This window comes from Canis lupus, chromosome 4 (genome assembly GCF_003254725.2).
Source record: "Canis lupus dingo isolate Sandy chromosome 4, ASM325472v2, whole genome shotgun sequence".
Taxonomy (NCBI): domain Eukaryota; kingdom Metazoa; phylum Chordata; class Mammalia; order Carnivora; family Canidae; genus Canis; species Canis lupus.
Window position 1 is genome coordinate 28257195 of NC_064246.1, and position 24395 is coordinate 28281589.

Consider the following 24395-nt stretch of genomic DNA (forward strand, 5'->3'; position numbering starts at 1 on the left):
GTAAGAGGGAGACAGCTATAAGACGGGAGGGAGGGGCGCCTGCGTGGCTCAGTTGGTTGAGTGTTTGCCTTTGGCTCAGGTCAAGATCCCAGAGTTCTAGGATGGAGCCCCGTGTCAGTGGGGAGTCTGCTTCTCCCTCTGCCCCTCCCCCCACTCGTGCTTTCTTTCTGTCCGAAATAAAATCTTAAAAAAAACAACAGGAGAGAGATGTGGTATTTATAGAATCATTAGGGCAAGGGTCCCAGAGGCAGCACAAGCTTGGCATTCAAAACCCAAACAAACCAAGCCAACAGGACCGAGTGTAGAAAACTATGGTACAAGGTGCAATCAGTGCAGTGTATGGGGGCCAGGTCATGCTGGGCTTCAAAACGCGGGTAGAGAATTTACATGCATGCTGGTGCAACGGAAAGGGGCTGGAAGGGTTTAAACTGAAGTGTCAGAAATCTGTTTTGCACCTTCATGGGTCTCTTAGGCTGCTTTGTGAGAATAGATTCCATCTGAACATGGGTGGGGTTTGGGGTGCACATGAGGGGCCAGGGTGAATGTGGAGAGACTGCTTGCAAGGACTTCTCCTAGTAAGACACTTGTTCCCCACGAATAGCAACCATCCAAGCAAGAAATCCTGTGTGTCACTCTCATCCCCACCACTGCTGTCAATGTTACATCCTAAATCCCTCTAAAATCCATCTCTCCGGGCAGCGGGCGGGGGTCAGCGGTTTGGCGCCTGCCTTCAGCCCAGGGTGCGACCCCAGGGCCGCGGGACCGAGTCCCATGTCGGGCTCCCTGCATGGAGCCTGCTTCTCCCTCTGCCTGGGTCTCTGTCTCTCTCTCTCTCTGTGTCTCTCATGAGTAAGTAAATAAAATCTTAAAAAAATAAAATAGAATCCATGTCTCCAACGACTCTACCACCCTCGTGCAGGACATCATCATGCCCCGCCCAGACCCCTGCAGTAGGGCTCAAGGTCTCCCTCTTACTCTGTTCCCCAAGAATCAACAGATCTCCCAGAAAGAGAACTCTTTTATCAAGATCTTCCCCAGCCTGGGCAGCCCGGGGGGCTCAGCGGCTTAGCGCCCGCCTTCGGCCCAGGGCGTGGTCCTGGGGTCCTGGGGTCGAGTCCCGCGTCGGGCTGCCTGCACGGAGCCTGCTTCTCCCTCTGCCTGTGTCTTTCTCTCTCTCATAAATAAATAAAATCTTAAAGAAAAAGAAAAGATATTCCCCCACTTGGGACGCTTCAGCCGGTCCCGGAGCAGAGCTCCGGGCGTCCTGGTCCTTCCCCTGCGGGTCGGCATTCCTCTGCTTCGAGTCCTGCGGGTTCGGCGCCCTCCGCGCCGCCGCACGAGCCCCCGCACGAGCCCCTGCTCCCCGCCGTCCCGCGCCTGCCTGCGCCGGCCCGTCCGCCTCCGCCTCCGCCTCCGCCTCCCGCCCGACCGCCAGGACGCGACGCCCCCTCCGAGGCGTCGGCTGCGAGAAGGGTGGGTCGCTTCCTCCCCGTGGAGACTCCTCGGTCCCGAGGCTGCTCCCGACACCAGGAACAGCTTCCCGCGGGCCATGCTCTCAGGGCGGCGGGGGCGCCTCCGCGCCCCACTCCCTCCGCGCCGCGGCCCGGGTCGCCGAGAGGTCCCCGCGCGGGCTGCGGAGGCCTCGCCGCCCGCCCCGCTCCACCTGCGCCCCATCGCGGCCCCCTCGGCGCCCCCCCTTCTCCGCCCTTTGGCCGTTCTTGCTGCTCCTCACATTTTCTTGGCCACGTCCGTCTCTCGGAACTGTTCCTTCACCATGGTGACGGCAGCGGGGCCCCCTCCCCGGGACGCGGGAGCCGGGCCGCAGAGACGCCGCCCCCGCGCCGCCCGGAGGAGCTCGCACCGCGGAGGCCCCGCGTCGGCCGCCGTCCAGCGCGCCCCACGTGGTCGCTTCCGCTTCCGCTTCCGCTACTCGCCGGCGTGCCTGTCAGTCAAGAGAGGCCTCCGACGGGCCGCTCTGTGCCCTCCGCCTGCACCGCCACCTGGCGGCACCTCCTGAAACTGCACCGGGGCGTCGGCTGGCTGGCGTTTCAAAAAAGTCCCTTTCCAGTCCAATTTTTCCGGCCGTCTGATCCCTGCGGAGACGTTGCAACAGCTTCCCGCAGAACGTTGAGGCCGACAGGCTAAAACTGCATACAATGGAAAATCGTCATTATCAACATCGATACCATCGATACCATCTTCATTATCTTCATTAAGATCCTTTAATTTTTTTTAAGATTTTATTTTTTATATTTATTTATTTTACTTATACTTATTTATTGTTTATTTATATATTTTATACTTATATATTTATATATTTTATGTATTTATATATTAATATTTATTATTTATTATTTATTTATTATTATCCACGCAGGGAGCCCGACGTGGGACTCGATCTTGGTCTCCAGGACCAGGCCCTGGGCTGAAGGCAGCGCTAAACCGTTGAGTCACCAAGGGATCCCAAGATCCTTTAATTTTTTAATTAAAAGTGGAGACTAAAATGAGTCCGCCATGGAGCAGACTGGACAGACACCAAAGGAATAAATAGGTCGGAAAACAGGGCTGTGTGTGCACCTCCAGTTTCCAAAGTTACTTTGAAAAGGAAATGAGGGATCCCTGGGTGGCGCAGCGGTTTAGCACCTGCCTTTGGCCCAGGGCGCAATCCTGGAGACCCGGGATCGAATCCCATGTCAGGTTCCCGGTGCATAGAGCCTGCTTCTCCCTCTGTCTGTGTCTTTGCCTCTCTCTCTCTCTCTCTCTGTGACTATCATAAAAAAAAAAAGGAAATGAATTGCACTTATTATTATTATTTTATTTATTTATGAGAGACACAGAGAGAGGCAGAGACATAGGCCGTTAATATGGGACTCAATCCCAGGACCCTGGGATCATGCCCTGAGCCAAAGGCCCACTGAGCCACTGAACCACCTAGGTGCCCCTAAACTTATACTATATTATTTATAAAAACATAAGTTATAAATCGATGAGAAGTTAGTCCTGGTGAGCAAAGGAATCAAGATGAGGGGAAAACAGGAACTAAAGATCATTTTTGAATTGAGGAAGCACACTGCTTGCCCATAGTCTGTGCCAGCCTGTGGGAGGGGATCCTAGTGTGACATCTCAGCACATGGGACTGCCAAGGAAACCACCACTGTAGGATTTAGTGCTGCAGAGCCTGAAACTTCTTTTTTTTTTTCCTAGATTTTATTTATTTATTCATGAGAGATACAGAGAGAGGCAGAGACCCAGGCAGAGGGAGAAGCAGGCTCCACGCAGGGAGCCCAATGCAGGACTCGATCCCAGGTCTCCAGGATCACGCCCTGGGCTGAAGGCCATGGCGCTAAACCACTGAGCTACCCGGGCTGCCCAAGCGTGAAACACCTTGACTATTTGCAAGAAACTCCAGATACAACCCAACCAAGTGATTCAACACCTTTGTTTTAATATTTTTTTAAAAAGATTTTATTTACCTTTTTCACACAGAGAGCATACAAGCAGGGGTGGCGGCAGGCATAGGGAGAGGAAGATGCAGGCTCTCCACCGAGCAGGGAGCCTGATGCAGAGCTCGGTCCCAGGACCCCGGAATCATGATCTGAACTGAAGGCAGATACTTAAACTGCTTAACCAACTGAGCCACTCAGGCGCCTCCTTTTTTGTTTTAAGAAGGAATGCGGGATCCCTGGGTGGCACAGCAGTTTGGTGCCTGCCTTTGGCCCAGGGCATGATTCTGGAGACCCGGGATCGAATCCCACGTCGGGCTCCTGGTGCATGGAGCCTGCTTCTCCCTCTGCCTGTGTCTCTGCCTCTCTCTCCCTCTCTGTGTGACTATCATAAATAAATAAAATTAAAAAAAAAAAAAAAGAAGGAATGCTATTCAGGGGCACCTGGGTGGCTCAGGTCGAGTTTTGGGGATCCTGGGATCGAGTCCTGCATTGGGCTCCCGCAAGAAGCCTGCTTCTTCTTCTGCCTATGTCTCTCTCTCTCATGAATTTAAAAATTAAAAAAAAAAAATCTTAAAAAAGGGGGGATGTGCAGCCCTGGTGGCCTAGTGGTTTAGTGCCTGCTTTGGGCCCAGGGGTTGATCCTAGTCCCCTGTCCTGCTCCCTGCAGGGAGCCTGCTCCCTCTGCCTGTGTGTCTGCCTCTGTCTCCCTCTCTCTGTCTCTCATGAATAAATAAATAAAATCTTTTTAAAAAAGTGGGGGGGATGCTGTTCAGACTCCATGGATCCTCACTAGCAAAAACACAAATGTAGCAAACACAAAAAAGCAAAGCAAATCTGACTTTACTCATTTCAGCAGTTAATCCCTTAAAATCCGGTTGGAATAACATAGACCGTACTAGGCTAACAAGATTTGATGAGTGATTTTTATCATGCAGAGATGAAAAACAAAAGTTCTGGAACAACCATGCCTCCGTGGGTACCACCACCTGAAAGTTGGGTGACTTTGGGAAAGGTATTTAGCCTCCCTGGGTTTTAGCTACCTCCAAGTTCTAAAAGGGGGTGTCTAATAAGTACCCTACTTCTTAGCGTTGGAGGGAAGGTCAAATGGCCCAAATGAATGTGAAGGCCATTAATAGGCGTATAGCAGTCACGAAATGAATATTAACTATTATTATTCTGAAAAATGTAGGAAAGCTGTCTTCAAAGCCTGTACCCTTGTCTCCTCGTCCACACTGACCTTTAGAAAGTTCTTTTCCTAGTGTCTCTCTCTCTCTTTTTTAAAGATCTTTAAGTTTTATTTATTCCTGAGACACACACACACAGAGAGAGAGAGAGAGAGAGACAGAGAGAGAGAGAGAGGCAGAGACACAGGCAGAGGGAGAAGCAGGCTCCATGCAGGGAGCCCGATGCGGGACTCGATCCTCTGACCCGGGGGTCACGACCTGAGCTGAGAGCAGATGCTCAGCCACTGAGCCCCAGGTGCCCTCCTAATGTCCCTTTTTGAACACGCAGGTATGTTCTTTATTTCTGTATGACCACGTCCCTTTAAACAACTAACAAATTTATGGAGCAAACAGAAAAAAAAAGGTCTTTTTCTTTTTCTTTCTTTCTTTCTTTCTTTTTTTCTTTTTGGTTATAAGGCCTAAGATTTTTCAGAAAAGCACAGAGTTTTTTTTCTTTTCTTTTCTTTGAGTTTATTTTCAATTCAGAAAAATCCCCGGAGAATCTCAGAAAAACGACCCTTAGAAATGAACTAAAAGGGTCCGTTTTCGGGTATTTGAAACAACCAAGTTTTGAGCTGGGTTCCCGCAGTTTCCTGCGCTATAACAAGAGGACGCTGGGCGCCAGGATCTCCCGCGACGGCTTCCAGCTTTACGAACCGTTTCACTCTCACTGAGACGATTTAAGCTGTAATTCGCTTTACCGTAATTCCAAGTACCGTAAATTCAAGACCATGCATCAAACTAAAATTGAAGATGCGCTTGCGGCGGTCAAGTCGGCCGAAGAGCCAGGGGGCGGGCCTCGGGCACTTTTAGTCCGGCACCGGCGGGGCCACCCCCGCGGGCCTGGCCACGCCCCCACGCCGGCGGCGCTCGGGGTCCTTCCGTACGCATTGATATGATTGGACGGCGCCTGGCGGCTCTCTTTTCCTCCCCGGCTGCTTGAAGCTCGGCCGCCATCATGGTGAGTCTCCACAGACCCGTGCCGCCATCCGGCGGGTATCCGAGCCATCCTTGGTCCCCGGGTCCTGCCGTGGCTGCCACGGCCGCCCGAAGCCCCGTCGCCCGTTTCCGGCTGTGTCTGACGGACGCTGGTCGCCGGGAGCCCCGGAGCCGTCGGCGGGGAGTCCAGGCTGCGCCGCCGCCCCAGACGCGCCGGGCTTCGGAGGCCGGGGCCCGGGGACTGCGGGAGCGCCCGCCGCGTTCGTCGGCGTCGCCCAGCCGCGCGGGTGGGGCGGGAGAGGCGGCTTGGCGGGGGGATGGCCGCCCGGCGGGGAAGCGGAGCCCGTGTGCGTGTCCTAAGGCCTCGTCCGCCGGATGGGACGTCTTGTGCCGTGGGGGGGGACACGGGGGCCCTGGGAGGGCTTAGGTCGGGCCCCGTGAGCCCCGTCCGCGCCGGTTCCTGGTTCGACGTTACGTGCGAGTCCCCTCCCCCCGCCCGCCCGCCCGCGGCCTTCTCCTGAGAGGACCGCGGTTCCAGTCAGCTTCCTCAGCTGTGGTTTTCCAAACCGAGATGGAGATCTAGCAACCAGTCGTTGCCACGAAAAAAGCCTCTCTTTCGGGTAAAGTTTCTATTCTGAGTGTAAGCGTGCAGCGTGCCCACGTTCCCGGGGCGGTTACCTGTGTAGAGGGGGGGGGTTCTGGTGGGGTGTGACGGGCAGTTCACGTGCAGGTAGTGGCGGCGTGTGTCACTCTCGTGCAGCACGTTACGAACGCGGTTGAGATGATGGAAGTTTGCACGAGTCCAAGGAGTTTTATTCCACAGAAACGGTTGTTGTGTGAAGGTGGTGGCGGCGTTTGTTTGTTTGTCTTTTTTTTTTTTAATTCTTTTTTGTCTGTGTGTCCCCCAAGGGGACATTTATTCATGAGACACCGGCCGAGGGAGAAGCAGGCGCCCTGCGCGGAGCCCGATGTGGCACTGGATCCCAGATCCCCCCCGGGTCACGACCTGAGCTGAAGGGAGATGCGCAATCCCTGAGCCACCCAGGTGTCCCCTCTGGAGACATTTGCAATCACGTCTGGAGAGTTGGGGGGGGTGCCCCTGGCCTCTAGTAGTTAAGAGACCCAGGGTGCTACCAAATATCCTAAAACGCACAGGACAGTCCCCACAGGGAACTAGCAGGACCAAAGTAGTGTTGAAATCGAGAAGCCCTGCCTTAAAGTGATTCCCATAGCAAAGTGAAGTAAGATTCCAGAAAGCTGTGGGGTGGGTTCTCTTGGTACTGACTGTGCTACACGAGTCCTAGGAATTAGGCCCTCGGTTTTTTTTTTTTTCTTTCCCTTTTCATTAAAAGTATTCCCGCTGCTACTAGCTCATGTGGCTCTTGCACATTTGAAATGTGGCTCCTGCACCTGTGGAATTGCATATTAAATGTGACTTAATGTGAATCATCCACCTGTGGCCAGTGGGTGCCCACTGGCAGTTCTAGGTCTTGGAAGATCTCCACAGGTCACAGAAGGCGGAGTGCTATTATTAACTAGTGTGTTATGTATGTTTTCAGAATGACACAGTAACCATCCGGACCAGGAAGTTCATGACCAACCGACTGCTTCAGCGGAAACAGATGGTAAGGAAGGGTACATCAGAGTTTCATTGTTTATTGCTTTAAAAGATATATTTTTTAATAATGAACACTAAAATTTGTTACTTCTTTTTAGGTCATTGATGTTCTTCACCCCGGGAAGGCAACAGTACCTAAGACAGAAATACGGGAAAAACTAGCCAAAATGTACAAGACCACACCAGATGTCATATTTGTATTTGGATTCAGAACCCATTTTGGTGGTGGCAAGACAACTGGCTTTGGCATGATTTATGATTCCTTGGATTATGCAAAGAAAAATGAACCCAAACATAGACTTGCAAGAGTAGGTATTCTTGTTTGTTCAACAGCTGCTGAAAACTGAATTTTTCTTTTTTTTTTTTTCTTTTAAAGATTTTATTTGTTCACTAGAGATGCAGAGAGGCAGAGAAGCAGGCTCCATGCAGGGAGCCCGATGTAGGACTCTATCCCAGGGCTCCAGGATAACGCCCTGGGCTGAAGGCAGGCACTAAACCGCTGAGCCACCCAGGGATTGAATTTTTCAATAGCAGTGTGTTGTGGGTGCAGTGGAATGAGCAACAGTGAGCAGTCTGGGGAGGGACGACCCTCAGACCTAAGGAACTAAAGGAGTTAAGAGAGGAGGTTCTTTGATAAATGTACCCATAGAGCACAGTACTTGAATAATGGGGTCTGCAGCTTTTGAGGAGGTGGCATTTGAGCTGAGTCTAGAAGGGCAAATAATGTAGTACTTGGGGAGATAGGAGTTGGGAATGGGATGAGTGAGTTTGGAGAGGTTGAGGAGGTTCTTTGATAAATGTACAGAGAGTACAGCACTTGAATAATGGGCTCTGCAGCTTTTGAGGAGGTGCTGCCTAACTTGGTCATAGTCCCTACCGGATTAGTTAATGCTGAATTGGTTGCTTGCAAGTCACTTAATAAGGTATGCCCTTCTCCTTTAGCATGGCCTGTATGAGAAGAAAAAGACTTCAAGAAAACAGCGCAAAGAACGTAAAAACAGAATGAAGAAAGTCAGGGGGACTGCAAAAGCCAACGTTGGTGCTGGCAAAAAGGTATTGTTCATCAAGGAGAATACAGAGATGTCAGTTGCAGGTCTTTAGTTTCTAGAAAGGAGGGATTTATTTCCTTAATAACCTTTTTTTAATGTTTTTTCTTTTCCCACTTCTTCTGGATTACAGAAGGTAACGTGTTTTGAGACGCTACATGATGTAGTATCTTAACACTTCACTAGATTAGCTTTGCCCACCCTTTGTCAGCTCACAGATCAGCACAATACAGGGGCCACATCGGTTCAGTGATCCTGGTGGGCTCGTTGCATGCCCTGTCAGGAAGTTTCCATTTTACTGCTGATTGGTTTGGACTGTAAAAAGGGAAGCAGGTCTACTTTCCTGAGATTAAATTTACTTGCTTAAAATGGATAACTGGTTTAAGAAGCAGTTGAATCAATGTGGCCCATGTTTTCCTGGCATGCTGGAGAGGCAGCTGAGATCTCACTTGCTTTCCTCTCCAGTTAGCCAAGACAAGTGATTTTAATGATAAGCAGCTTTTTACCAGCTTTGCTAGCTAACCGTAAATAATAGTTGAATGGAATTAAGGTGTTGGGTTGTCAAATTAACAAATAATCAAGTGTTCTGTGAACTTTTTTTTTTGGCCTTTTCCCTCTACTTGGATTTCTTGTTCATCAGAAATGAAGTGTCTAGCAGGTACTGAGATTGTGAGCACGGTGTGGGGATGCATCACCTTCACTGAGTTTGCTTTGATGCTTTTGCATGTTGGCTTTCAGACAACAAAAATTTTACATAGTATGATCTCTAATTTAAATGCTGTGTTTTAAAATGGTATATTATGAGGAAGGGAGAGAAGGTTTTAATTACATTTGTTTTGGAAACTAAAAAATGCATGTTGCAAAGTGACCTGGTGGAGGAAGATGGGTACTCTACTAAGTAGGCACCTTATAACTTGTATTTGGGAAACGCTGTGTCCCAGAGAGTTTCTTTTTTTTTTTTTTTTTTTTTTTTTTCTTTTTTTTTTTTTTTAAGATTTTATTTATTTATTCATGATAGTCGCACAGAGAGAGAGAGAGAGGCAGAGACACAGGCAGAGGGAGAAGCAGGCTCCATGCAGGGAGCCCGATGTGGGATTCAATCCCGGGTCTCCAGGATCGCGCCCTGGGCCAAAGGCAGGCGCCAAACCGCTGCGCCACCCAGGGATCCCTCCCAGAGAGTTTCGTACCCAGGGAAGCTTTAGTTAACACAGGGCTTGGGTCCTCTCATTTTGTCATCAGCAGTCTTCTTCCCTTGGGGACCCTGGGACTGGAACAGTTTTTGGCAGCTCTGGTAATAAACTGGTCTGAGAAAACTGGCAAAGCCTCTTATTCAGGAACCAACTCAAAGCTGCCTTTTACTGTTCCATTGTTTTTTACGGATTCCTAATTTTTCATCTGATGACTGTCTCTTAATTAAAAAAATTCTAACGTGATCGTATATTCATATCAAAGCCTTTGATAAGTATGTTTTTTTCCACACGTTTTTAGTTGGAATGGTCCACTATGCCATATTAAACACGGTTTTGCACACTTGAGCAGCTTAAATCGGCTTGTGAGGTGGGCCTAGAGGGGGTTGGGGTAGTAGGTTTTTGAAGCACTGGTCCCTGCCCCTGTGTGCTTCCTCTAACAGTGACTCCCCTGCCAAACAGCAAAGCTGGTAGACCTGCCCAGGCCTCTAACCACATTGTCTTTCCAGCCATGGAGTTAGAGCAGTGGATGAACTGCCAGAGGAACTACTTGCTGCTTAGAACTGTAGCCTGTTTGTGAGGCTTATACTATCAACAGAAGTTGCCGAGATTGCAAAAAGATTCAGTCGGTGGACTGATCTAGATCTGAAGGACGTTTAACTCATTCTTGTCTTCATTCAGCCTTTGAACCCCGTGTGTTAGTGCTCGGCGGTGACGTGCAGAAGGGCTCCCCATGGGGACCTGAGCCATCACTATCCCTGCTTCAGGTTGCACTGGTGCATTTCACTAGTATAGCTCTGGAAAAGTGGTGGGGAAATGAATGTGTAAATAAGCGTATGTGTTCTTTGGTTCAAACTAGCCAGGCTTACTAATATTACTTAAGGTTATTAGAAAGTGTGTGCGCACATACATGCACAAGCGTTGGGGAAGAGCAAGAGGAAAGGGATAAGCAAGGACCCTGCTTGGAGCCATTGCAGGGACTGGATCCTAGGACCCTGGGATCATGAACTGAGCTGAAGGTAGACGGTTAACCAACTGAGCCACCCAGGGGCCCACTAATGTTACTTTTAATTGTTTTTGTTTGGATGTCGGAATTGGTATGTGCTCTTACATTTTGGGTACAGTAGATTTTTTTTAAAGGCTTTATTTGAGAGTGAGCACGCGCTCTGGTTGGGATGAGGGGAGAGAGCACAAGAGAGCGGACTCCCCACTGAGCCAGTGAGCCTGACGCAGGTTTCCTGGATCATGACCTGAGCCGAAGATAGACGCTTAACTAACTGCCATCCAGGTGCCCCTACGATAGAGTTGATTTAGAGAATGGGTTTTTTTTTTTTTCTCTGTTTTTTAGATTTATTTATTCATGAGAGAGAGGCAGAGACATAGAGGGAAAAGCAGGCTCCATGCAGGGAGCCTAATATGGGACTTGATCCTGGGATTCCAGGATCACGCCCTGGGCTGAAGGCAGATGCTTAACTGCTGAGCCACTGAGCCAACTGCTGAGTGTCCCTAAATTAAGGAAATAGTCTTGTGTTTGAAGAATATATGAAGCATTTTCATTTTAGCCCAGTTCTGCCTTTTTAACTAATTTGCACTACTTGTGGTGGCAGTGAACAGTAGCTTTTAAAGTATTGAGCTGAGACAGGTTTTAAAAGACTTGTTTGATCCTTTAGAACTCTTTCTTTGAGGTAAAATTAGATTCTATTGTGGGATGGTTCCTGGGTCTGTTGATGGTGCTTATGTGCCTAGCATCATGTTACTGAGCAGAGCAGGAAGGCTGAGGCTCAGGTATGTGTACTTGATGTATGTGTAGGCAGTGGCAGCCTGGAATGGCACTGCTGTTGGCATGATCTCTTCATTGTGAAATCGTGCCACTTTGTTTACACATAAGAACCATAGTGATTACATGAGGTTTTTAGAATTGGGAAGCATAAAAATGAGTGTGTCTAAGGAGTGCTCTGTACACAATTAAAAAGAAAAGTTATTAAGGTATCTGATTGCATGCATGAAAATGCAGATTATTTTGGAGTTTTAAAAGGGACTATTAATGAAATGTTTGTTTTCCTTCTTCCCTCCTTTCTCCCTACCCTGCCACTGATTCAGTGAGCTGGAGATTGGACAACAGGTATAATTCAAGCTTTTCACGTGGATCATTAGGCTTTACTGATAACAGTAATTTAAAAGTCTAGAGCATGTGAAATGGTTTCGTTTTTCTGTGTTTTTTCTTTGCATGTGAAATAGTCTTAGACGTTGATTTACAAATGCTTTCAAGATTCGTGGCTTTTTAAATACTGATTGTGACGTTTTGTTTTTAAGACTAATATTTAACTCTGTTTTATTTCTAATGTGAATGTTTGCAAGTTTTATTTCTTGATGCTTTCATTGTGTCATCACAAATTTTAGGTTAATACTTGTTCTGCATGAGTGTGATTAATTTTGGAGTTTGCTGAAGATTTTGAACTTAAAAATTTTTAAGAGTTTTAAAAGTGGTTAACTAACTAAGTTTTTCTTTTTTGTTTCACAGAAGGAGTAAAGATTCTGCAGTGGCTTTATCTGTGGTGATTGTGCAGATTTTTCATGAGAGGATTAATAAACTAAGAACGTTAATGTGTCTGGTTGTTTGAAATGTATTTGAAGTTTACTGGGACTGTTACGAGATTACTCTGCTATTAGAGCAGATTAAGATTGCTGCCCCTAAGTTCACCTGTTCCAGTATGCTTTTAGTGAAAACTTGGTATGATTGTCATTCCCTTCAATAGCACAAAGATGTGGGTGTAGGGTATCAGTACCATGAGAACATATCGGGCCAGTCTAGTGTGATTTGCCATCAGTCTAGTTGGTCAGTCTCTGAAAGGCACACTTGAAATCTGAATTCCTTTTGGTCTTCCTAGAACCTACCATTGTTCTTATTACTGAAAAATTATTTGCTGATCTCAGTAGAGAATTACTAGATGATATTTTCATCACTTTATGAAGTATATAGCATCTGCCAAAATCATCTGCACTGTAGCTTTGTGCTTGAGGGTGAATGGGGTGTTATGAGTAGGGAATTTGAAAGAAGCTAATGAATATTTAGATGCAGTGTAGAATTGTTTGGTAAATCTGTACATGGTTTTGGTAAACATGGAGGGTTATGCAGTGTCACTTTATCTTTGCCGATGTCAGTTCGGAGTTTGGCTTTTTTTAGGCATCCAAGATTGAGGACTTGAGCTGTGGTTATCGGTCAGTTGTGTGGCCTTAAGAGATTTGAAGAACAGCTGTTTTAGGGTTACTGTGGGGGTTGGGTACCTTTTGATGACAGGGTAGGAAGTGTAGGAGTTGGGGGGCCTTGGGTATTTGGAATGGGGTGTAGAGATACTAATGGCTTAAGGGCTTGGGATGCTATTTTTCTCTGAAGTTGGGTGTAGAATTGGTTTGCACCCTATGTGGGTCCATCTGGGATTCAAGCTTATAAATACTGTTAGGAACCCTGTAAGTGGGTGGAAAGCACCAGAGAAACCTCAGGAGGTGGTAAAGGAGTGAAAGACCTGCTTGGTTGAGTAGGCGGAGGGATTTGGGAAGCAAGAATTGTGGTAGCAGAAGGCATGAAAGGGTACTGGAAGGAATGGTTGTGTGTTTCAGAGAACATGGTAAAAGGCCTTTCCTGAAGAAGGACCTGCAGACCCAGGGGCAAGGATGTTAGGCTGGACCTGCTGACTGAGGCCTGCTCATGTTGGATATAGTTGTTCTGCATGGAGTTAAGGTCAGACCGTGCTTTTGGGTTTTTTGGAGCAGCCCATGGCCCTGTGGGTTCCTTTGCTGGGTCAAAGGCATAAGTACTGGCAGGAGAGTGTGAAGGAGTGAGGGATTCAGGACTGCCAAGTGTCAGTTTTCTTCAAAACAGCTAACAGGTGATGTGTAGTGGATTTTAAACTAGCCGTGCAGAGGTCATTTGTGCCTGGCGGCAAATGTAGAGATGGGGTTCCTGTGGCAGTGAGAGGGAGGTAGCAGAGAACTGGTGAGCAGCAAGGTGCTGAAGAGAAGGGAGAGCACCTGGGCTGGCCTGGGAGGGGGCACCAGGTGAACTGGAGCTGGGAGAGGTGAGTAAGCCAGCGGTCAGTGGTTGAAAAGTTCAGGAGCACAGCTAGTGGAAGCAAACTGAAGGGTGGGTAGCTTTCATATTGAGGTGCTGAGACTGATATAAAGAGGGCACAGCTGCTGGGAGCCTGAGTGGAGGTGAAGGTTGATAGTCACAAGATGAAGCTTTTCTGTTGGGATGTGCTCAGGGAGGGCAGAGTTGGCAGTCATTCGGCCAGCGGAGCCTCTGGGGAAGGGAGTTAAGACTAACTCTGGCCCAGCTTGGTTTTCTAGAGGAGCTTCCTGGGCTGTACTATTTCAGAAGTCACTAACTGCTAGTCTTGTCTGTGAGCTCTTTCACAGGCACAACGTTTTGAAACTGGACAGATTACATGCAAAGATGAGATTTCCAGCCTCTTGAAATCCCAGGCACCAACAGCACTTCACTTTCCTGTGCAATGGTAGTTGGCAAGTCCACTCTGGCCTCCAGCACGGCCTTTGCTCTGTAGCTAGCTTGCACCCTTTACCTGTTCTTTGGTTTTGTTTCCATTCTGCAGTATCCTTCCATTTAGTCTAGGGGTGTCTGGGCAAGTCACTTGGTGAACTGATAGGTTAACTGGTTAAGTTGAAGAGTACTGAGTGCATGCACAAGGCGGGGCACGGGAGGCAAAGGGGGAGGGAGAGAATCTTAAGCAGACTCCTTGCTGAGTGAGGAGCTCAACAGATCATGACCTGAGCCCAAAACCAGGAGTTGGACCTCCTAACTGACAGAGCCACCCAGGTTGCCCATGGGTTAACTTTCTCTTTAAATTGGAGTATCCAAGGGGACCTGCTCTGCTGACCTGACTCAAAAGGCTATTTTGAGGCTCAAATGATGTGACATCTGAGAACAGTTTGGGAACTGCAGTGCTAAGCAATGTGTGATAAGAGGGAAGGACTTCCAGGAACTTTTAAGTTGTGGATAGTATGTGCTCTCGAACTTGAGGATTCTTAGAGATCCAACGTTGTCAGCCCTGACAGTAACCAGACCATGCTCTGCTGTCAACAGTTTTTCAAAGAGCTTTTGTAAAAATGCACAGTTGACTTAACTAAGAGCACCTTCCTTTTCTTCAATTTGGCTCTGGTGAGAGGCTGTGGCTTTCTGAGGGGTAGCAGGGATCTTTGAAGAGTGGTGAAAAGAAGCTAGAGGTGATTCTGAAGGGGGTGGTTTTCCAGTCCCCAATGAATGCTGGGGTGCTTGGGTGCTTATCGCTGCACCCAGGTTCCATTTTTAGCCAGCTGCGTGTGTCCAAGCAGTCAGCTTTTTACCAGTGCTTTGCTCTTCCTTTCTTTGTTCCCTGGCACGTTACTTTGGGTTCTTAAAAGACAGCATCTTAATAGGTCATACTTTTGGAACTAAGGCAAGTGCTGTTCTGATTCTCTAGAACATTTATCTCCTTTAACCTGTACGATAACCCTAAGCAGCAGATCTCGCTGGACCCACAGAGGAGCGTTAGAGCAGTTAAGAACTGCCAGTAGTGGAGCTGGGAGTAGGGCACAGTATCGGACTCCAGAGTCTTACTGCTGTGCCTTTATTCAGTCGAATACTAATTGAGCAGCTGTTGTCTGCAGGACATGTATGGGTTAAAGGTGAAAAAGGCTCCTGAATCGTATAAGCACTGTGCTCAACAAGGTGCCTATTGCCATGGGGTAATTGAAGTGATAAAATGCCAACTGAATTCCCTGTTGACTGAGCTGCTGTACACCCTGGTCCCTGTGGAGGAGAGGTGAATGAAGAAACTGTTCCTTCACTCAAAGCTCAGGAGGTTAAACAACTCCCCATAGTCTCATGGCCTGGTTTCTCACTGTGAAGCGGCAGACAGTGCATAATTGTGTTAAATTACATGATAGGCATCCAAAGGTGAGAGAATCTGCAGGATGACTGGGTCTTGCAAGGTTTATGACGGAATACTGTTAATGGACAGTCTGATCCAGATGCACAGGAGCAGGGTTTTCTGTTCTAGGGCTTTGAAAACCAGAAAAGAGCACAGGGAGGTGGGGACAAGTAGTAGCTGTGGGGTGAAGTGAGCCCAGTCCTTCTGCTGGGGTACAAGTGGGGATGAGTTGGGAGCAGAGTGCTTGTAGGTGAGTGGAAGATCCTGTGGTGACTTCAGTGGCTTCCAGCAGTTTTGCACAATGCATTTCTGGTCCCAGAAACTCCATTTCAAAAATAGGCTTCAGGTTGGCTCTCAGGACACAGAGGAGGTATGATGCTTGATATTCATTTGTGCTGGCAAAGCCCTGAGTTGTAGAGCTCTGTAGTGTGGGTCCAGGGTGTGAACACACCTCTACACTTTGATTTGTCCTTCCCCACCCACTACCCATTGACCTGGTAGGCCAGATATGGAAGTGAGATCCCCCCACGATAACTCTACGGTCTGGCTGGGGGTTAGGGTACAAGTGAGGTTCTGAGGGAAATGAGACTAGAGAGGCCAGCAGGGAGCAGGTTACAGAGGATCTTGTATGCCATGCTAAGGGTTTTTCTTGTTCAATATTTTGGTTAAATAAAAACTGCTTGATTGAGTGTCCTTGTCACATGCTGAATTCTTCTGCATGGGGGATACTTAAGCTGTTGGACTGTTCATCATGCATGTTGGAGAGGGGATTTGTGCCGCAGGCTAGGGGTTGAAGAGATGGCATCCACAATGTCTGGCTTGATGGAAAAGGACTAGACCAGAATCCAGAGACCTGGTTTCTTTGGATTCTCGCTCAGCCTCTAGCCACCTGGGGCTATGGAAGGCAAAGGAGTTTTCTGAGCCTCCATTTCCGTGTGTGTAGTTGAGATACAGGGCTGGATATGAGTAGTTCCCAAACTTGGCACCTGGGGCCTTGTTAAGAATACAGAAGTCCAGACCTTCTGCCCATTTTCTGAACCAGCATCTGAAGTGACAAATTTGTGGATGCTCCTCCTAGTGAACTGCATGAGGGGTATATTGGACTCCTAGGTCCCTTCTGCTTCTGAGAACTGTTGAGTAGGCAAAATGGTCCCTGTTCTCAAGAAGCTGGCAGCTAAAGAATAATACTACTATTGCTACTGCCAATAGAGTAATGTCAGAACTGACATTTGTTTTCTGCCAGAAAGCCTGTTACAGGAATTCTAAGTTTTCCCAGCTATCTGAAAGTAGAGTGATCCTGTGAAACCTTTCAGATCTTGAGAAGGTGTAAGGTGAAGAACAAAGTTATCCACTTTAAAAAAGATTTTATTCATTCATGATAGACATGGGGGGGGGCGGGGCGGTAGCAGAGACACAGGCAGAGGGAGAAGCAGACTCCATGCTGGGAGCCCGACATGGGACTCTATCCCGGGTCTCCAGGATCACGCCCTGGGCCAACGGTAGGCGCTAAACCGCTGAGCCACCTAGGGATCCCCAAAATTAAGTTTATATGGGAAGATTTTGAGTGTTCTCAGGCCAGAAAATGGCCTCTCAGACTTAGGACACACATCTCTAGGACTCCTCTTGCTAATGGATGCACGAAGTACATTGAGATAAAGCACGGGTGCTCAACGCTGTTCACAGCTATGGCATCTTGATGCTGAGTGTATTTTGGGGTCAGGGGTTTGGTGGTGCCTCTCGTTCCTCAGGGAGCATTGCAAAACAAACTCAATGCTATTTTTGCCTTTTCTGCAAAAGTGAAAATCCTCTGGATTTCTTTTGGTTAGCAGAAACGGGAGCTAACGTAGGTTTTTTGAGGGGTTAACTGTGTATCTCATTTACCCTTTATTCTGTGAGGGAACTAATATCCACATTTTATAGATGAGACAGGCTCAAAGAGCTTAAGGAACTTGATCAAAGTTACATAGCTTTGACATTGTATGATAGGCCTGGGGACATTCGTGGAACATCTCCAGGAGCTGGAATTTGTGCTGAGCCTTGATTGGTGCAGAGAGATTAGTGAAGGCAATGGTCTGAACAGGCTGTATCAGCATCACTGGAGAACTTGTTCTAAATGTGAAATCTTTTGGTCCCACCCCAGAGCTGCTGAATCAGAAATCTTTGGCCCCACCCCAGAGCTACTGAATCAGAAATCTTTGGCCCCACCCCAGAACTACTGAATCAGAAACTCGGTAGGTTCCCAGCAAACTGTTTTAACGAGTCCTCAAGGCCATTCTGATTGCAGGCTGAAGTTTGAGAAACCGATTTAGGGAAAGGGGAGGACATTACTGGGGTCAGCTGTGGAGACTAGGAAGGGTGTAGATAGGGACACTTCCAATCACTGGCCTTTCCCTTCTGTTGAACGAAGAAGTCTGATGAGCCACGCAGACTCCCACGAGGTGGCACTGTGGGCACAGGTTTGGATGCTGCCTGCTTTATTGTCCTGGCTGCTATCCTTGCGGAAGCATGAAAAAAGCTTGATGCCACATCAACTGGAGAGGTCACTCTTTCTTCTCGGAGAAGGTCTAATGGGGGTGGTAATCTTGTTTATAGGATTCGGCCCTCGTAGGGAAGCTGAACCTGCAGGGCTTTCTGCTGTTCACATGCGCATGGCGATGTCTACCCATCCGTGCTGCAGTGTCTCTGCAGATCTAGTGCAAATAACAGTCCTCCTTTGTAAGCTGTTCCAGCCACGGGGCTTGCGATTTCTTTGGGGAAAAGAACACTCAAACCCTAGTGGCCAGATTCTGGTTCACTGTTCTCCCCATAGGGCATCGCCTCCAACCAGTTCTTGATTGGTTTGGGTGGGGTGCCAGAGTACTGGGTCCTGAGACCTGTCTTCAAGCTTTAGCTCCCTCTCAACTGTACTTCCTGACCTCAGGCAAGTCCCTTTTCTCCTCTGGTCCTCAGTTCCCTACTCTGCAGATGAGGGAGTGGCACTGAGATTGGTGGCTTTCAGCCCCTTTCACAACATTATGCCTTGGGGAATTGAGATGGACTTGTCCTACTCAAGGAACTTGGGTTGCAGGGCAGCTGTTAAGCCCTGCTGTAAAACATCCATCTCCTGTATCCATTTAAATAAGCCTTGCCAGGGACTTGATGCAAGGCAGTAAGGTGGAACTTATCAAATTGGATTTTTTAAAAAGTAGAGATCTCTAGACATTAAGGATTTGCTATAGATTTCTATTCTGCGTTTCTTGGAAAGATTTACATCCTGTTCTCAGCTGCAGTGTGTACTCTGAATATACATTGCCTCAGAGGGAGGGGCTGGGACAGTGGAAGGGGCTTCAGGATTCACCTTATTAATCCAGGGACTGGCATACTTCAGCTCACTGTGCTGAGCTGCTGTGCCGGGGCAGTTAGTTCCTGGAATTGTGTTTTTGGAGGGCTGTAGACATGCACATCACAGAGACGTGGGGGGAGTCAAGAGGCTCTGGGTCTAGCCCTCTGCTGGCTCCCACTCTACGATGATATTCAGAGAGCTTGGTTAGAAATTGTTTTGACTCCTATGCAAACACCATTGAACTGCAGTTCTTGTTGGTGGAGGAGAGGTGTAAACAAGATGGATCTTTCCCCAGGCTTTCTTGGAGAAAGAAACTTCTTTAGTTGATCTGGCACCTCCATTTTGTAGGCAGAAAGCGCTGCATTTTCTTCTGTTCATGAATGAGGCCATGGAGGCACAGAGTGACTGTCCCCAAGTCCCACAGCTCATCAGTGGTGCCCAGAGGACTGAGCTTGGGCCTTTTCACCTTCAGCTCATTCCCCTCCCAACAGCAGAATGAGCTGTTTGCTACTCAGGAGTCATTTCTTTCTCCTCTAAGGAAAAGAAAAATTCCCTTCTTAGGTGGTTCCCACTTACCCATTTTATTGAGATGCTGACATCTAACATAGGATTAGTTTAAGGTGTACAGCACTATATTTGATATATATATGTATATTGTGAAGTGATCACCACAGTGAGTCGAGCTAAAATCCTTCACCTCCAGTTTATAAGTTTTCTTTTTCTTGTGATGAGAACTTTTAAGACCTCTCTTACTAATTTTCAATTACACATTACAGTATTGTTAATTATAGTCTCCATGCTGTCCATGACATCCCCAGGGCGTATTTCTTTTATAACTGGAAGTTTATACCTTTTGACTACCTTCACCAGTTTCCTCTACTCCCTACCCCTGCCTCTGGCAACCACCAATCTGTTTCATTTCTGTGAGTTTTGGTTTTTTTTTTTTTTAGATTCCACATATAAGTGAGATCATACAGTATTTTCTGGCTTTAATGTCACCATAGTCCCCTCAAGCTCCATCCATGTTGTCACAAATGGCAAGATTTCTTTTTTAAACGGCTGAATAACATTCCACTGTGTATGTGTATTGTGTCTTCCACACTTTCTTTATCCATTCATCTCTCTATGGACACTAGGTTGTTCCCATCTTAGTTACTATAAATAATGCTGCAGTGGACATGGGTACGCAGATACTGCTTCAAGAAAGTAATTTCATTTCCTTTGGATGCATACCCAGGAGTGGGAGTGCTGGATCATAGGTTAGTTCTATTTTTAGTTTTTGAAGGAACCTCCATACTTTTTTCCAGAGTGGCTGCACCAATTTGCATTCCCACCAGGAGTGCACAGAGTTCCCTTTTCTCCACATCCTTGCCAACACTTACCTCTTGTTTTTTTGATGATAGCCATTCTGCGAGGTGATCTGTCATTGTGGTTTGGTTTTGATTTGCATTTCCTTGGTGATTAGTGAGTTGAACACCTTTTCATGCATTGGCCATTTATGTCTTTTGGAAGAGTGTCTATTCAGTTCCTTTGTCCATTTTTAAATTGGATTTCTTTTTTTTTTCTTTTTTTTCTTTTTTTTTGCTGTTGAGTTGTATGAGTTCTTTATATATTTTGGACATTAACCTTATCCAATATGTGGTTTGTAAATATTTTCTCCCACCCCATAGGTTGTTCATAGCTGGGCAGAGCTTTTTTTTTTTTTTTTTTTTTTTAAGACTTTATTTATTCATTCATGAGAGAGAGAGGCAGAGACATAGAGGGAGAAGCAGGCTAGGCTCCCCGAGGGGAGCCCCGGGCGGGACTTGATCCTCAGACCAGGGACCATACCCCAGCCAAAGGCAAGATGCTCAACCACTGAGCCACCCAGGCGTCCCATGGGCAGAGCTTTTTAATTTGATGTAGTTGAACTTCTTTATTTTTGCTTTTGTTAATTTTGCTTTTGGTGTCAAGTCCAAAAAATCATTGTCAAGACCATTGTTGAGGAGCTTACTTACCCCCTATGTTTTCTTCTAGGAATTTTATGGTTTCAAGTCTTAGCATCAAATCTTTAATTCATTTTGAATTGATTTTTGTATAAGTGCATAGTGTAAGAGGTCCAGTTTTATTCTTTTGCAAGTGGCTGTCTAATTTTCTCAAGACCATTTTCCTATCTTTAAGGTTACAAAGCCCTGCAGTGTCATCTGGGGCACTTTTCCATGCTGTTCATCTTGTTACCCTCTGCTGTCTTGCAGAGTATCACTGGTACACAAGTGTTCCCTGAGAAGCTAAGAGTTGAGATGTCTACTACTGCTGCTCCCTGAGCTGGTTTTGTCTTTGATTTAGATGGTGTATAGGTAAGAGGCCTTCAGCTGCAAAACACCAAGAGCTCCACTTAAACTGCCTTGAACAATGAGGACATTTATTTGCTTACATAAGGAGCCATCTAGATGCAGAGAAGTGTTCAAGGTTGATTGATGCAGCAGATCAACAGTGTCATGAAGACCTAGACATTTCCTCTGCTTTGTTATTCACAGTGTTGGCTCCATTCTGTAAATGGTTGCCAATTAGGGTGGGGGTATTCCTGGTCAGCAGGAAGCTCTCCTCTGCAGGTGGTGCTTCAAGAACCCAGGCCCCTCCTATTTAGTGCATTTGTCATCTTTGGGGCCTCATGGTCACCTGCATCTGCCTGGCAGAATGGGGAAAAGGTGGCGGAGAGGGAGTCATTCTCCACAAAGTCCTGACCAGAAGCCACCCCCGTCATCTTTGTTCCTGTTGTATTGGCTGGGACTCAGTCTCCTGGCACACCTAATTGCAAGAGAGCTGGGAAATGTAGGCTAGCTCTAGCCTAGGCAAATGTGGGGAGAATGGTTTTAGGGGACAACTATCAGTCTCTGCCATGTCAGGAAGAAGAAAATGGATGCTTCATGGGGACTCTGAGCAGAAGCCTCTCAAGCAAAAGGAATTTACTGGAAAGCTAAGAGGTGTTTAACAAATCATGGTGTAGGCAGTGCTGGTGGCCTCCCTGGGATGGAGACTGGGAAAGTATTCCAGTACAAATCAGCCCTTCCCTCCTCCTTCCTTCCCCTTCTTTGAGTCCACTCCCTCTCTCTCTTGGCAGGCAGCTTTTTATGCTCTCCTGCCTTTCTCACAGCTGGCCTTCCCATTGTTTCCCATGCCAGGCAACCAGCACCATTAATTAGACCCTGTATCTTACTTACCCCTTCCCAGGAATGTGACACTGATTGGCGCAAGTCAGGATAGGGGTCTCTCGCTGGTCCTGCCAGCTCATGGATCCCAGTCTCCACTTAACTGGGGCAGAAGGGAGCACTTGGTGAGAGGGGGTAAGGACAGAGGGCTCCTGATGTGTCCATAGCAGCCACCCCTCATGTTGCCAAGACTTCTGCCTTTTTTCTGCATCACTCTCAGATCACCCTATGTTGCCACTTAAAAAAAAAAAAAAAAACAAAAACCAACTTTCTTTTTAAAAACTTATTTATTCATAATTCATATACCATAGTAGTCATCCTTTTAAAGTGTATAATTTGGGAGCGCCGGTGGCTCAGCGGTTTAGAGCCACCTTCAGCCCAGGGTGTGATCCTGGGGACCCGGGATCGAGTCCCACGTCGGGCGCTCTGCATGGAGCCTGCTTCTCCCTCTGCCTGTGTCTCTGCCTCTCTCTGTCTCTGTCTCTGTGTATCTCATGAAGAAATGAATGAAATCTTAAGAAAAAAATAAAGTGTATAATTCAGTGGGCTTCAGTATATTCACAGAATGTAGCACCTAATCACCGCTACCTAGATTTTGAATACTTTCATCATGCCAGAAAGAAAACCTTGTGTTCCTCAGCAATCACTCACTGTTCCTCCCAGCCTCTAGTCCCCAACCCTGGGCAACTACTTCTCTACTTTCTCTCTTTTTAGATTTGCCTGTTATGGACATTTTTCCTTCCTATAGATGGAATTATGTAATACATGATCTTTTGTGACTGGTTCTTTTTTTTTTTTTTTTCCACAGCACAACTCTGTATTCCTAAAATTCGGTGGTATGATGAATGTCAACAAGACTTAACAACAACAAAAAATATGGGATGCTTCGCGAATTTGCGTGTCATCCTTGCGCAGGGGCCTCTAATCTTCTCTGTATCATTCCAATTTTAGTATATGTGCTGCCGAAGTGATCACTGTGACTGGTTCTTAACATATTTTCAGGTTTCATATCGTAGCATGTGGCAGTACTTCATACCTTTTTAAAAACAAACACAGGTTTATTGAGATAATTTACATGCCTTATCAAGTGTACAACTCAGTTATTTTTAGTATATTCACAGAGAATATTTTCATTACTCCAAGAAAAAAGAAATCTATTATCCATTAGCAGTCTCTCCCCATTCTCTCTCTCCCAGTCCCTGACAACTACTCATGTGCTTTAAAGTTTCTGTGGATGAGACTATTCTGGACATTTTATGTAAATGGAATCGTGCATGATTTTGTGACTGGCTTCTCTCAGCATGATGTTCTCAAGGTTCACCCATGTGGTAGCATGTAGCAGTACTTCATTCTTTTTCATTGTCAGATACTAGTCCATTGGGTGGCTGTACTATATTTTGTCCTTTAGTTAAAGAACATTTGAATTGTTTCTACTTTTTGGCTGTTATGAATAATTCTGGTGCTGTGGCCATGCATGTGCAAATTTTTGCATGGACACACATTTTCATTTCTCTGGAGGTATACTTAGGAGTGGAATTGCTGGGTCACATGGTAATTCTGTGTTTAACATTTTGAGGTACTCCCAAACTATTTTCCACAGAGGCAGCACCATTTTATATTCTTCCCAGCAGTGTATGAAAGTTCTAATTTCGGGGGATCCCTGGGTGGCTCAGTGGTTTAGTGCTGCCTTCGGCCCAGGGCGTGATCCTGGAGTCCTGGGATCGAGTCCCACATCAGGCTCCCTGCATGGAGCCTGCTTCTCCCTCTGCCTGTGTCTCTCATGAATAAATAAAATCTTTAAAAGAAAGTTCTGATTCCTCTGTAACCTTGTCAGCACTTACTATTATCTGTACCTTTGACTTTAGCCATCCAAATCGGTGTGAAGTGGTATCTCATTATGGTTCTGATTTGCATTTCCTAGTAACTAGTGGTGTTGAGCATCTTTTCATGTGCTTATTGGCTGTTTATATATATCTTTAGAAAGTCTTTAGCTCATTTTAAAATTGGATTGTGTTTTTATTATGGTAAGCATTCTTCATGTATTCTAGATATAAGTCTTATCAGGTATATGGTTTACCAATATTTTTTCTCATTCTGTGGGTTGTCTCTTCACTTTCTTGATGGTATTCTTTATTATCTTTTTTAATTAAAATATTTTTAAGTAAACTCTACACCCAATGTGGGTTTCAAACTTAAGACCCTGAGATCAAGAGCTGCCCCGTTATACTAACTGCACCAGCCAAGTGCTCCTTGATGGTACCTTTTAAAATGCAGATGCTTTATATTTTGATGGTTATCCATTTTTTGTCACTTCTGCTTTTGCTGTTAAGTCTAACCATTGCTTAACCCAAAGGTCATGAAGATTTACTCCGATGGTTTCTTCTAAAAGTCTAATAGTTTTAGCTTTTACATTTAGATCTGTGATATATTTGGAGTTAATTTTTACAGATGGTGTGAGGTTGGGGCCTGACTTCATTCTTTTTCATGTGACTACTCATT

General features: G+C 46.6%; 2 protein-coding genes and 1 non-coding gene across 13 annotated transcripts in view; 1 reads left to right on the plus strand and 2 right to left on the minus strand.

Moving 5' to 3' along the window:
- POLR3A (RNA polymerase III subunit A) overlaps window positions 1-1919 on the minus strand; it is a 50557-nt gene extending 48638 nt beyond the window's left edge. For 2 of the 3 annotated variants that reach the window (XM_025434280.3, XM_035715262.2), the window contains exon 1: window positions 1733-1918. In XM_025434280.3, the coding sequence (XP_025290065.1) occupies window positions 1733-1776 (44 nt within the window). In that variant the 5' untranslated portion in view covers window positions 1777-1918. Of the gene's footprint in view, window positions 1-1732 lie in introns of all 3 variants that reach the window. The other variant, XM_049109070.1, reaches the window with a different exon arrangement.
- Window positions 1920-5533: 3614 nt separating this feature from the next.
- RPS24 (ribosomal protein S24) overlaps window positions 5534-24395 on the plus strand; it is a 155222-nt gene continuing 136360 nt past the window's right edge. For 3 of the 9 annotated variants that reach the window (XM_049109072.1, XM_049109073.1, XM_049109077.1), the window contains exons 1-4: window positions 5534-5630; window positions 7168-7233; window positions 7325-7534; window positions 8169-8279. In XM_049109072.1, the coding sequence (XP_048965029.1) occupies window positions 5628-5630; window positions 7168-7233; window positions 7325-7534; window positions 8169-8279 (390 nt within the window). In that variant the 5' untranslated portion in view covers window positions 5534-5627. Of the gene's footprint in view, window positions 5631-6153; window positions 6229-7167; window positions 7234-7324; window positions 7535-8168; window positions 8280-8405; window positions 9218-11559; window positions 11582-11980; window positions 12064-22704; window positions 22774-24395 lie in introns of those variants that run through there. The other 6 variants (XM_025434612.3, XM_049109075.1, XM_025434608.3 and 3 more) reach the window with 6 other exon arrangements.
- On the minus strand, window positions 22767-22871 carry LOC112652075 (U6 spliceosomal RNA). The gene has a single exon (XR_003131227.1). It is a non-coding gene; the product is annotated as a U6 spliceosomal RNA (small nuclear RNA).